Below are 13,844 nucleotides of genomic sequence, written 5' to 3'. Positions count from 1 at the left end.
TTATATTTTTCAAAAGTTTTGCTTTCTATTGTTGCCGATGTGTTGGTTTTGTATATATATACATAGCAACCCAAATTGCTCTTAATTTTCTTATTTTTATATACATACCATCTGTGAATAATAACAGTTTGTTTCTTCTTAGCCTTTGGGTCTTTTAAGAAGATCTATTTTTTGGCCTTATTTCTTTGGCTGGGACCTGACAACCAGCTTTCTGTCTTGCTCCTTGTCTTAAGGGGAACACTGGCTGTTCCACTCTGAATGACCTTGCATTAACTTTCATAGGTACTTTTTAATCAGGCTAAGGAGGATCCCATATTTAACTAGTTTTGAGTTTTTACCATGTTGAATTTTGGCAGTGTTTTCCCTTTGTATTTATGGAGATAATATCATTTTTCTTCCTTAATATTAATAAAGTATATGTATCAATTGTTTTTTAAAAGCATAAAATCAGGGCCAGAGATTTAGCTCAGTGGTTCCGGCACCTGTCTCGAAAGTGGAAGGTCCTAAGTTCGATCCCCGGTACCAAAAAAGAAAAGCATAAAACCAAACTTAACCTACAGTTGGCCAGTGTCATTTAGAGTTTTTGCATTTCTTGGAAGTGAAATTGACCTATAATATTGTTAGGTTTTAGTATTACAATTATGTTAGTCCTATAAAATGGATAGGAAAATCTTCCTCCTTTTTCTCTTAATTAATTGGTATAAAACAAAGATTATTTACTTATCCTGAATATTTGCTAGAAACTCTGTCCAAATATTGGGCCTTGGGGTATTCTTAGTGAAAAATTTAGACTGTTGATATATTTGACTTTTTTTTTGGTACCAGGGATTAAACTCGAGTCCTTGCACTTGCAAGGCAGGCAGTGGAACCACTGAACTAAATTCCCGGCCCTTGGCTTTTATTTTTTAAGAATTTATCTATTTCATACACTTTGAGAAGGTTATTTAATTTCAGGAAAATAATAGTGTCACAGCTAAAACTTTTAACAGACATTTATTCATGTTACCTTGTAGAAACCAAAATTAGATCTTAATATGTTGCATGAAGAATATCAATATCTGGCATATATTGAATTCTGACTATAAGTTTTACACTGCTGAATGCCTGTTTTTTTTTTTAAGAATAGCTTTAATGGGCCGGGGATTTAGCTCTGGTTTCGCCGCCTGCTGCACAAGCGCAAGGACCCGAGTTCAATCCCCGGTACCAAAAAAAAACAAAACAAAAGAATAGCTTTAATGAAAAAAAAATAGCTTTAATGAAGTATAATTGACAGAGTAACATGCACATATTTACAGTACATACAGCTTACTGAATTTCAGTAGCATATACATTCTAAAGTGTACCTGCTTCATATTGTTTCTGTCTCCCAGAGAACCACTTTTGGTTATGTTCATCCTCACTAATATTTTCTTTATTATTTTAACTTCTGCTTTCTTTGGGTTTATTTTACTAGTTTTATAGCAGCTAAGATGAATATATAACTCATTAATTTTATTCTTTCCTGTTATCTTTAAGTACTTAAGTCTATAAATTTCCCTCTAAACAAATTTTAAATATTGCTTTAGATATCCCAGAAGTTTGGATATCTATTTCATTTCTTTTTAAAATCTTATTTTGGAAATTTCAAACGTGCTAAAATAGTGGTCATTTCTTAGTTATGTTGTCCAGCAGTGGTAATCAACTCATGACTATTCTTGTTTATACCCTATTTCCAATCCCCTCTCCCTTTTTTTTTTCTTAAAAAAATTCTTTGTTTTTCTTTCTGAAGTGGGGACTGAATCTAAGGCCTTGTACAAGCTAGCAACCACTCTGCCTCTGAGCTACATCCCCGGCTTTTTACAAAGTTTTGTTTTGAGTCAGGGTCTCACTAAGTGCTAAGACTGGCCATAAACTCTAATCTTCCTTCCTCTGTTTTCCACATAGCTGGGATTGCAAGCATGAGCCATCATGCCTGGGGCCCATGTCTTTCTTCAGCTGTCAGCTGCTGAATTATTTTGAAGGAAATCACAACTCATATGCCATTTCTTCTACTAAACATTTATTTTTGTTACTCTAAAAATTATGGTTTAGAAACAGATTTATACCACCTTAGTATCTACTCAGCATTCAGATTTCCCTGTCTCTTTCTGTTTTGTTTTTTTAACAGTTGGTCTATTTGAGACTCCAAATAAGAGTGGAGGGTTTATTCCAGGAGGGCTCCCGCCTATGTACTGGCAGCATGGGCCCTGTGTGGCAGCATAGGCCCTGTTAAAGACTCACTTTGGTGTTGCTTTAAAAAAGTTGAGATTGCGCTTAAGATTTTTTTTTTTTTTTGGTACTGGGGATCGAACTCAGGACCTTGCACTTGCAAGGCAGACAGCAGTACCCCTGAACTAAATCTCCGGCCCAAGATTCTTTTAATCTGTAGAATACCTACCCTACCCTTCTTTTCTTGTTATTTGTTGGGTAAACAAATGTGTAGTTTTAAAATTATGTTTAAGTCCTACATAGTTTCTAATTATTACATACAGTTTATTTTAATTTTTTTGATGCTGGGGATGAAAACAAGGGCCTTGTAGGTGGTAAGTAAACACTTTACCACTTTACCACTGGTGCATGCTGTGATCCTGAGGCAGGATCACTGAGTTCCAGCCCAGCCTGGGCTGTATGATGAAACCCTGTCAAAATAAGACAAAAAAGATTCTGAGGTTCTTTTTCATGTGATTATTGACTCTTCATGAGGTTAGATAAACAAATAGTCAAGTCTTGCCCATATATGATCTTAGTTTTATTTCTTTTTTGTACTGGGGATCAAACTTGGAACCTTGCACTTGCAAGGCAGGTGGAGCACCACTGAGCTAAATCCCTGGCTGATTTTAGTTTTATTTTTATCAGTGCATATCTGCAGTACGTAATGATTACATTCATTATGGGGAGTTGGTACATATACAATTCATAATCTGAATTCTTTTTTTATCCCCTTCCTCTCCTCTCTCCGCCTGCCCCCTTCCCTCCATTTCTTGGTCCTCTTCACTTTTGCAAAAGATCTGTCTCCCTGTTTTGTCAGTTTTGTCATTTAGGTATAGTTCATTTTTTATTGCATAATTTTTCAAGTAAGTGAAAAGTGTATAGCATCAGATTTAGTAAGAAAAGCAAGATGACTCTTAATTCATGAGGCTCTGTCTGTGTTGAGATATTTTATATTCCAGTTAGTTATTATTCTTCTTGCCTTGAAACTCACAGCTGTTCTGGTGTGCCTTCCCAGTATCTTCACTGTTGAGACCTCTCCTTTTTTCCCCCCAGAAACATTTCAGAGACAAAAGAAGAGACTGAAACTCAGCCATTCAAACTACCTCTGGTTTTCTTCTTCCTAGACTGTATTCTTACGTTTTCTGTCACCGTTGATTTAGTGTGTCCAGATTTTGAGAATGCATTTTCATCAGGGGAAGCCTGTTGAGAATTGATGATAATTTAGCCGTAGTAGTCAACCTGAGCCAGCAGTGTCCTACAAGAAAGTAAGCTTCCTGTGCACACCTGGGGACCTTGCTGGTATAACTGGATTTGTGTGTCTGTGTTTTACAGACACTGCAAGTAATTCAGATCTTGTCCCTGAAGGCCAAGAGGATTCTTCAAAGGAAAACTCATCATCTAATGCTGCTTCTCCCACTGGTCACAACCCAGCATCTAGTGATAATGGCAGATCACATGAACTGTCTAATCTCCGACTGGAGAATCAGCTGCTGAGGAATGAAGTTCAGTCTTTAAATCAGGAAATGGCCTCATTACTTCAAAGATCCAAAGAAACTCAAGAAGGTAAAGTCTTATTTAAATTGTTCAGGATTAGAAATATAACATTCAGAGCTAAAAAACTTTACATTTAATTACAGATAGTTTAGGTGAGACTTATAAAATGCCATTTTCATAGAAATATAAGGCCTGGGGCTGGGGATTTAGCTCAGTGGTTCTGACGCCTGCTGCGCAAGCGCAAGGTCCCGAGTTCGATCCCCAGTACCAAAAAAAAAAAAAAAGAAAGAAATATAGGGCCCAAATTTGAAAATGGGACCTATCATCCTCCTACCAACCCAAAACAGAATATTGACTAGTTTGGTCTTTCTTTAGTCACTACTAAATTTAAGAACTTACGGGAACCACACATTAATAATCATCCAAATTTTTTATTTGTTGCATTATTGTTGTTTGTTTTTCTTTTTGGAAATAGGGTCTCACTTGTAGTTCAGGCTGGCCTTGAACTTACTGTGCAGCCCAGGCTGACCATGAACTCACTGCAGCCCTCCTACCTTGGTCTTCCGAGTTCTGGGATTACTAGCTTGCGTCACCTTTCAGGGGGACTGTTCCATGAACCATAGGTGGCATAAAATGAAGGTCCAGTGTTGCTGCTCCATGGAATTCAGTTTGAGTAGTGCCCTTGGGAATTGTGCAGTGAGATGGCCCCAGAGTAGAAAACCTAAGTTCCTCAGAAATGATTAATTAAAAAGGAAATAATCTCATGTCGGAGGTAGTGACAGGGGTGCATGTTAATGTAAGTGACTGAGGAGAAAACAAAAGGAAATCACTGACCTTGTTCCTGGAGCTAATGAGAGAAACGAGGGGACAGTGGGAAAACTGGCCCACACATGGGAGAAGGCCCAGAAGAGCAGAATAGGAAGGTTGGTTAAGACAAGATTTTAGAAAAACTTCACTTTGCTAGGACTGATGTAGACAGAAATAGATTTTCCCCCCGGTGGAGCACTGCAGTTGTAGATTGTATAGGAGGGTGTAGAAATGCCATTATATTCTGAAATAGAGCACTGCATTGCCCCTTGGCACTGATTTTCTGGGTTAAAAGAAAATCTTTTCTAACAGTAATTGAAAGAAACAAATGCTTTCCTGTGTTTTATGTTTTATGTTTAGGCTTTGTTTTGGGCTTCGCTTTTTTCTTCCTGGAGTGCATCTTTGCTTTGGATTTCCATTCTTTTACCCTTCTCCAACAGGACTCGACAAATTCACTGACAACTTTAATGTTGTTAATCCTGCTGTCTACCAGTTTGAGCTCCCATAGTGCTTTCTGATGTATCTCCAGAAGTAACAACATTGTGGAAGAACAGCTAGCTTCATGCCTCTTTTCTAATCCATTAACTGTAATACAGGTGTGCATATTGGCCTTGAAAAATGGGTGTCTCATTTGGGGCAAAAAACAACAACAAAAAAAGAAGATATTTGTGATCTCCTAATTTTGGTAAAAACTAAAATCCTAAAGGGACAACAGTCTGTGTGGGCTGTGAAAAAGATGTTTTCGGTTTTGCTCATGTAGAGAAATTTCATTTTTATAGAATTAAACAAAGCAAGGGCAAGAGTTGAAAAATGGAATGTTGACCATTCAAAGAGTGATCGAATAACTCGAGAACTCCAGGCCCAAGTTGATGACCTGATGGAAGCAGTGGCTGCAAAGGACTCTCAGCTGGCCGTCCTGAAAGTGAGACTCCAGGAGGCTGACCAGTTGCTCAGTACTCGCACAGAGGCGCTGGAAGCCCTGCAGAGTGAGAAGTCACGGTAGGTAACTCTGTAATAATAAAAACCAGGAGCTAGAATGGTTCTAATGAACATTGCACTGTGTCCTAGTTTATGAAAATTTACAAGATATAAAATTTCTTATGGCAGCATTGAAAGTATGGGCACTTAAAATCGTTTCATCAGCAGGGAACAATTGCATATGCCTATAATCTCAGCACTCTGGGAGGCTGAAGCAGGAGAACTAGAAGTTTGAGTACAGCCTAGGCTGCTTAACAGCTTAGCAAGATCTTTTCTCAAAATAAAATTAATAAAAAGCTCTGGGGATGTAGCTCAGTGCACAGGCCCTGAGTTTAATCCTTAGCACACACACACACAAAAAAGGCATCATTTGTATTTGGAGGTGCACTGTTAGCAAATTCTGAATTTAAAAGTATTTGAAGAATTTAGTTACCTTAATCTTTGATGTATGGTATGTGCTTGTATTTGGAACCCTAAAATACTCCATTAGAAGGAAAAAGATTTTTCTAAGAATATTTTAGGCAGATCATTTTTGTTTGACTAACAGAGATGCTCTAAAGATGATTCTTCTTTTTCACTTGTATGTTTTTTTGACCCATGCTGCATTCTCTTTTAGAATAATGCAGGATCACAGTGAAGGAAGTAGCCTACAGAATCAAGCTCTGCAAACTCTTCAAGAGAGACTGCATGAAACGGATGCCACTCTGAAGAGAGAGCAAGAAAGCTACAAACAGATGCAGGTTAGAAGGGAGACAGCAGCATTCTGTTGATATTTGGACAAGGAGGAATAACTTTGTGGTGTTTCCTAACACGTTTACAATAAAATTCTGCAGTGTATTTCAGAAAATTCTCTTTCTTTGGAAAATCAACTTGATCTTTGCTAATTTATTTCATTTTATGTGTGAGATAGTTAATACTCATTACAGATGTGTATCTTTCACTTAATTTAGTTTTGCAACAACCATTACCATTATTTGAGTAAATGCTGGCTTGAGGAATTTTTGCTTGTGCTTTTTCTGATTCCAGTTAAATCTGATTCATTTATTGCAAGAGATAGTTGTACATAATATTAGTTTCACTCCAACATAGTTTTTATCCTGTTCAGTCTCAGCCCTGTCTGTGCTCTAGAGTCACCTAGATAAGGCTTTCTGATGCCAGCCTTTGTGCATTCCACTGTGTGAGGTAGGGCCGGGCCATGGGTAGCTTGTTTTCACAGGATTTACAGGCAATCCAGTGGTTAGCTGGGGTTGTGAACCACTGGTCCAGGAGCTCTTCTCAACTGATGAAAACACTTCAGTCCTGAAAGTAATATCAAATACTGTACAGTAATGTGTTTTCTTAAATCTAACAAACATTTCATTTAATACAGTGTAGCGTAAGTACAGTTTGACCAACCCTAATCTAAAATCCCTAAATCTGAAGTGTTCTGATTTTGGAAACTTTTTGCCACAAGTGGAAAATTCCACATTGTGAAACTTTGTTTTGTGCACAGAATTATTTTAAAAACTATATAAAATTACCTTCAAGCTATGTGTATGTGAAACACAAATTAATTTTATGTTTAAACTTGAGTTCCATCCCCAAATAGTTCATTACATATATGAAAGTGAACAACTGCTGCTCTCAGGTATTTCAGATAAGGGGTTTTCAGTTTATATAGTATCATCATCTTAAACATGTATTAATTTTACACCTTTTTTGGCTATTAATCCTTTAAGACGTGGTATATTTTACATTTACAGCACATTTCAATTCCATCACTAAATTTTCCTCAAGAATGCTTAATCTATTTAGATTTCATAGAATTTACAAATGAGTGAGTACATTAATATACCCCAGTTATTCTAAACATTTTTACAAGTTTTTCTGAGAGTAGGTAGTTCCCCAAAAAGTAAGAGTAATCACATGACCTAGTAGTCTGTACCTACATAGGCATTTATGAAAGAGCACTGAAAATAGATGTCCACATAAAAGCTTGTGTACAAATGTTTATAGCAGCATTATTCCTAATAGCCCAAAACTACAAGTAATACACGTCTGCCAGTTGCTACACAGATAAGCATGCTGTGGTGTGTCCGTACACGGAAGTCTTATTCAGCCATGAAATATAATGGTGTTGGTACACGCTGTGTGTGTCAGTAGTCGGCCGAACCTTGGAAGCGCTGCACATTAAAGAAGACACATGCAGAAGCCACATGTTACATGGTTCTGTTTGTATGAAAGTCCAGAATAGATAAATCCACAGAGAAACAAAGTTAGATTAACAGTTGCTCTAGGGGTTGAGGAGAGAGGGAGAATTAGGGAGGGGATTTATTTTGGGATTGATGAAGATATTCTGGAACTATATTGTAATGGCTGTGCAACTCAGTAAATATACCCTTTTAAGGGTGAACTTTATGAGATGAGAATTATATCTCTATAACCAAAAAAAACTTTCTAACAATTATTACTTGTTTCAGTGTAAGTTAATTATAATGAATAAACTTTAACATTCAGTTTCTCAGCTGCCTTAGCCACATCTGACTAAGTTGACTTTTCGCAGCAGTCCTTTTGCTGCTTTTTCTCCAAAACAGAAGTTGACCTTCGATCAGAAGTTTGTGAGCTTTAGTTATTGGCATGTAACTCTAGAAGCTCTCTAATTGCTCAGTTTTCTGGTGATGGGAACTTTTGAGAAGAAAGGTAACAGTTCTCAGAACTAGGGGATTTGTTTCTAAATAGACTAAATGACAAGCAGTGTGCTTTTAGAGTGTGCTTAAAGGTTTCTTAAGCTAAAAAACTGGAATAGTTTATTAGCAAATTTGAAATAAGATGAAAACACTACTCATGATATTAGAAAAGGTGTTTCCTTCATTGTTCCATTTGTTTTCTCATAGACATCTAGTTTTCTGTAACGATGACTGGTGGTCATTGCTCAGCCATTAAGAGACTAGACCTGTTATCCAGGTGACCCAATCACCTCAGAAGTTTCTTAGAAAACAGATTCCTAAGCCCAGTCTCACAAATTGCAGTTCAGTTTGGAATTAAAATATTTCTGGGAAAGGTCTGGAGTGGCTGCTTTTTCAGCAAACTCCCTTGTTGATTTTGATGCATTGCCATGTTTTAAACCCACAGTTTTAGATTTTCTGCTCTTTATTTAGCTCCTAACAAATGAAGAATTTTTTGTACTATGTTGTTGGTCTGAGCTAGTACATCCCATAAGATATCTGAATTAATGGTTCAAAGTTAAAGATACATATGTTATAACAATTTATCTCAGAATGAGTTTGCTGCACGCCTTAATAAAATGGAAATGGAACGTCAGAACTTGGCAGAAACAGTTACTCTGGCAGAAAGAAAATACTCTGATGAGAAGAAGAGAGTTGATGAACTGCAGCAGCAAGTCAAGCTATACAAGTCGAACTGGGAGTCTTCTAAGCAGGAATTAATTGACTACAAGCAAAAGGCCACTAGAATACTCCAAGTAAGCGTGAAGTATACGCTTTTGAATATGAATGATTATGAAAATGTGTCAGTTAACTGAGAGATACACTCTTTCTAGATACTGTGAAATGATTACTGTTTGGCTGGATTGCCTTGCTGTACTTAGAAAGTTTATAAAAAGGATGAAATCTCTCCTGGTCCTACCAATTTGTTATTTAAAACTCTACTGCCACCACCTAGTTCAGATAATTAACCTGTCACCTTAATCACTGTGAGGTGTTAATGTTTGTTGCTGAGCAGCCCTGTTGAACTTTGCAGAGCCAAGTGATCCACGCCTTATCCAGCTCTCAGAATCATCTCACCCCACTTTCTTCTCTCTTATCTCTAAAGTGACCTGACCTTCCACTTTGCTAAGACTGCAGTAACCTACTACAGTCTTCAGATTTTCTCTTCTTTGCCTCTCATCTCAGAGAGAACACATGTCCTTTCATTTTTTTTTTCTGCCAGTGCTTGATTCCGTCTCTTATTCATGCCTCATTCAAGCCCTTTCTCCATATTTCTGACCCCTCCTGTGTGTCTCTATGCTGCTGCCTCTGACTTAGCTTACAGAGGAGCATGTGCTACTCAGTGGAAAAATGAAGACTGAATCTTGAGACTCCTACTCCTGCCTGAGAAAAAACTAATCTTGTTTTAGTTTTTTGTTTTTTACCACTTGGAACTCTTTCTCTACCCTTCCTTCTTTCAGTGCAAAATATATCAGAATTGCTGGGTATCTGCTGTCCTCATTTCTTTAGAACTTGTTAACTTTCGTTCCTTCATGTAATTTCTGTCTCTGCTACATTTCTTTTTATTTTGGTACTGCAGATCAAACTCGGGACCTTTCACTTTCGAGGCAGGCGATGGAACCACTGAGCTAAATCCCCAGCCCTCTGCTACATTTCTGAAAGTATCTTCTCAAAAGTCTATAATGAGGGCTGGGGATTTAGCTTAGTGTCATCGCGCGTGCTTCTCAGGCAGAAGGTCCTGGGTTCAACCCCTGGTACCAAAAAAGAAAGTCTGGAATGACCTACACATATATTCTTTTTTTTTTTTTTTTTGGTACTGGGGATCGAATTCGGATCCTTCTGCTTGCAAGGCAGGCGGCAGAACCACTGAGCTAAATCCCCAGCCCCTACACATATATTCTTTGTCCTTCTTTGTGTCCATTCATGTTGATATGTTAGAGTATTTGGCACTGTTACCTTCCCACCTTCTTAGAACTCCTGCCTTCTATGCCATCCACACCTCCCTGGTGCTCATTTTGACCTATGCTGTTTCTGTCTTTTTGGGGCCTTCTTCCCCATCTCCACAGAGTAAGAATTTTCTTCTTAAGTTTTGTCCTAAATCCTCTTTCATTATTCTTTCTTACCTTGCATTGTTATGTACTCACTCTGCCTCTGTTTGTCACCTCTGTATGACTTCAACCTTGTCTCCAACTCTCACCTCCTGACCAGTTTCTAGCTGCCTGTGTTATAGGCGTGGGATCTCCCAACCCCTAACCATCTTCTTCACTTTTCCTTCCTGGTTTATATTGTTGCCACCCAGCATAAAAGCTTGTATGTACACATAGTCATTTACCAAAAAATCCAAAATTTCAACAGGGTCATTTTGTACTTACCATTTTCCTTTAGCCTCAGTCTTCTGGCTGTGAAATACCATGTCCAGCTCCTCCAAACTCTTCTTTCTAATTATTTGTGTTGTTCACTCTTAAGTTGTTAATTCATTGAGAAGGTACTTACTGAGCACCTCACTCTGCACTAGGCACCATGGTGTAGGTGCTGAGATACAAAGCTCAAAAGATGTATTCTCTTCCTTTAAGGGAGCATCCAGCTTAGTGGGAAGAAACCAAAGTAATTGATGAAGTTATTAATGTAGCACAGTGGGAACATGAGAGAAAAGGCCCCCAGAATGACACCTGGGAGTGTCAGGGATGATTGCACTGAGGAGATAATGTGAGAAGAGAACCCTGAAGGATGAGTAGGAAGACTCTTGCTATGGAAGAGAGTTCGGCTAGAACAGCTTTTTTATGGGAGGGTGTTCAGCTAGAACAGCCCATGCCCAAGTCAGGGGGTCTGGGCGAACTTGGCATGCTTGGGGGAGCTAGTTCCCTATTGCTGCAGCATAAAGTATACGAGATTAAGAGATAGATAAAACTGAATGAGATTGTGGAGGGCTTTTATACCATGCAAAGTTTTTATTTCATCTGTAGGTGAGAAGAAGACAAGTGGCAATGATCCGTGTAAGATCAGTGTAAGATCAGAGTAAGGCAATGAGTAGTAAGATCAGATTTGAGTATATGAATCCAAGAGCATAGTCCCTGCTACCCAAGAAATTCATGAATGCATTGAAAGGATAAGGGATGGGGAGGTAGATGATAAAGAGGTGATTGTAAGAAATAACGAGAACCTGATCTAAGTTTGTGGAAATGAGGATGGTGAATGGAACAACTAATGTAGAAAGTAAAATATATGGGACTTGCAGATTGAGCTGAAGGAAAGGGGAAGAGGGCAAATGGTATGTGAGATGACTCCAGCTTCCTGATTTGCCTAAGTGTCAGGCAGGTGATTAGAAGTATAGGCCAGGAGCTCAGAAGAAAATGTGGGCATTGACCATGGCCAGATAGCATGTAAGTTGGGAGTGTGGCTGAGATTAATCAAGAACAGTATGTAGCCTGAGAAGGTAGAGAGGGCTGAGGGCTACGAACATCACCTTAAACACCAGCATTTACAAACTGGGCAAAGGAAAAGAGCCTGTAGAAGCAAAACCCTGATCTAGGGAGTGGTCAGACATTGGAGAGAACCAGGAGGAGACTGATGGCATCCATCCAAGGAAGCCCAGCCAGAGGAAGCTTTCGGTGGGGGTGACAGGCAGGTGACAGGCTCTGTTGTGATGTGGACTGAGCGGATCTCTTGGACTGGTGCTGGGAATCTCCCTGGAACCCACGAAGGGGAGCTCCAGGGGGCACTGGGAGCTGAAGACGTGACGATAGACAGCTTGACTGTGGATGCAAGGGCATGGCAGTAGCTAGACAGGAGTGAGGGTGGGAGGTTTTGGTTTTGTGATATTTTTATAACTTTAAAACACTGTATAAACTGGCCTTCACATGTCAGATCTCTTCTTCCAACTCATCTTTCGTGCCAGGAGTCTGCAGACTTTTTCTGTAGTGGGTCACATGTTTAAAATGGTAGGGCCTGTGAACTATGTGTGGTCTCCATCACATATTTTTTGTTTCTATTTTTTATAGTCTTTTAAAGTGTAAAAGCTTTTTTTTTTTGTACCAGGGATCGAACTCAGGACTTTGTGCTTGAGAGGCAGGTGGTGGAACCACTGAGCTAAATCCCTGGCGTAAAAGCCTTTGTTATCTTGTGGGCTGTCAAAACACAGGGCATAGTTTGTGAACACCTGCTTTGCAGCGTGGCCAGATTAAGTATCACGAGATGCAACACTGGTCATGTCACTCCCACATCCACCTTTTGGTAATTTGTTTTAGTCCACCATGTAAAATGAAAAGATTGTAGCCTGGCATCTAGCCTCATACAAATCGGAACTAACCGTACTTTAAGCTGCATCCCCCAGTGCTTTCTCATAGATCCTCTATGCCTTTGCATTTTTATGATTTGCCCTGGGCTTTCTCTGTATGTTAAAATCTTAACCATGTTTGAAAGTCAGCAGAAATATTGTCTTTGAAGTGAAGCCTTCTCTTCCCTAGAAGCGGGTTCTCCTGCTCAGAACTGTGCAGATAATCTGGCCATATCACACTCTTGGGTTTATTGCCTTCTACTGGATAATTTCTACTTGTAATTTCCCTTTCAGCTTATGAAACTGAGTGAGAGATAATTATCTTTATTACACAGAAAATTCAGCACAAACCAAACCCTTTGTAGGCGCTCCATAAATATATGTTGAGTGGAATATGATGGGGAAAAAAGCATGTGAAGAAAGTATGAGAAAAATAGTGTTTATGAAAGGTTTTCAACTATTAACACAATCATGGAGACTAAAATCTAAGGGTATTATGTAGCAAGGATCTGTTGCATTTTTTTTCCCTGCAGATTTGATCATCTGTGGACTTCATTTGATGGAGATAATAAATGCATGTTTCTATATTGGGTTACTTTCTGTATGGTGAGATGATATTTAATATACTGTATAAGCTAGCTGGGGATATATAGCACAGTGGTAAGATTATGTGCCTTGAGTTTGATCCGCAGCACTACCAAAACAACAAAACACTCAGTATTCAAGGTAATGTCTGCTTTGCTTAAACATATTTCTTTTTTTATAATAGTCTAAAGAAAAATTGATTAACAGCTTAAAGGAAGGCTCTGGTTTTGAAGGCTTAGATAGCAGTGTTGCTAATAGCATGGAGCTAGAAGAACTTCGCCATGAGAAGGAGATGCAGAGGGAAGAAATACAGAAGCTGATGGGCCAGATACATCAGCTCAAGTCTGAGCTACAGGTAAGATTCACTGTGGTTCAACTTCTTACCCCTACTACTGTCAGTTTGAGAAATGATGAGTTCTGTATTTGCGGGGAAAGGGTATTCCTGAAGTGATGTGTGAAACTTCTGCAGAAAGATTAGTTACCGTGTGGAAGTGCGTCTAAAACAACAGGTTTATCCATTGACTGACTGTACCTCTAAGGGAGTAATAAACACAGATACTGAAACTTAGCACATGCTGCCATCTGCAGTGTACCCTTGACTTACAAACTCAGTTTGTTCTCGAGGGCTGGTTGTAACTCAAGTTGGTCAGTTGAAGGCCCAGACTCCTTTACACAGCCTTCAAAGTCTCTCTCCTGTGTACAGCAGATCTTAGTGTCCCTAGAGAGACATTGGCCCAGGATTTCTCAGTGAACCCCCCAGAGGAAAGGAGGCT

General features: G+C 38.9%; 1 protein-coding gene across 3 annotated transcripts in view; it reads left to right on the top strand.

Annotated features, from left to right (window-relative positions):
* Golga5 (golgin A5) overlaps nt 1-13,844 on the top strand; it is a 44,419-nt gene that overhangs the window by 7,997 nt on the left and 22,578 nt on the right. For 2 of the 3 annotated variants that reach the window (XM_004837028.4, XM_004837029.4), the window contains exons 3-7: nt 3,562-3,792; nt 5,310-5,529; nt 6,125-6,248; nt 8,765-8,968; nt 13,256-13,426. In XM_004837028.4, coding sequence (XP_004837085.1) covers nt 3,562-3,792; nt 5,310-5,529; nt 6,125-6,248; nt 8,765-8,968; nt 13,256-13,426 — 950 coding nt within the window. The remainder of the gene's footprint in view (nt 1-3,561; nt 3,793-5,309; nt 5,530-6,124; nt 6,249-8,764; nt 8,969-13,255; nt 13,427-13,844) is intronic. The other variant, XM_004837030.4, reaches the window with a different exon arrangement.

The sequence above is a fragment of the Heterocephalus glaber genome, unplaced genomic scaffold, assembly GCF_053883595.1.
Source record: "Heterocephalus glaber isolate CG9 unplaced genomic scaffold, H.glaber_assembly_v1.0 deba00001608, whole genome shotgun sequence".
NCBI classification, from domain to species: domain Eukaryota; kingdom Metazoa; phylum Chordata; class Mammalia; order Rodentia; family Bathyergidae; genus Heterocephalus; species Heterocephalus glaber.
Note: the sequence above shows the minus strand (reverse complement) of the source record. Positions and strands in the feature narration are given on the sequence as shown.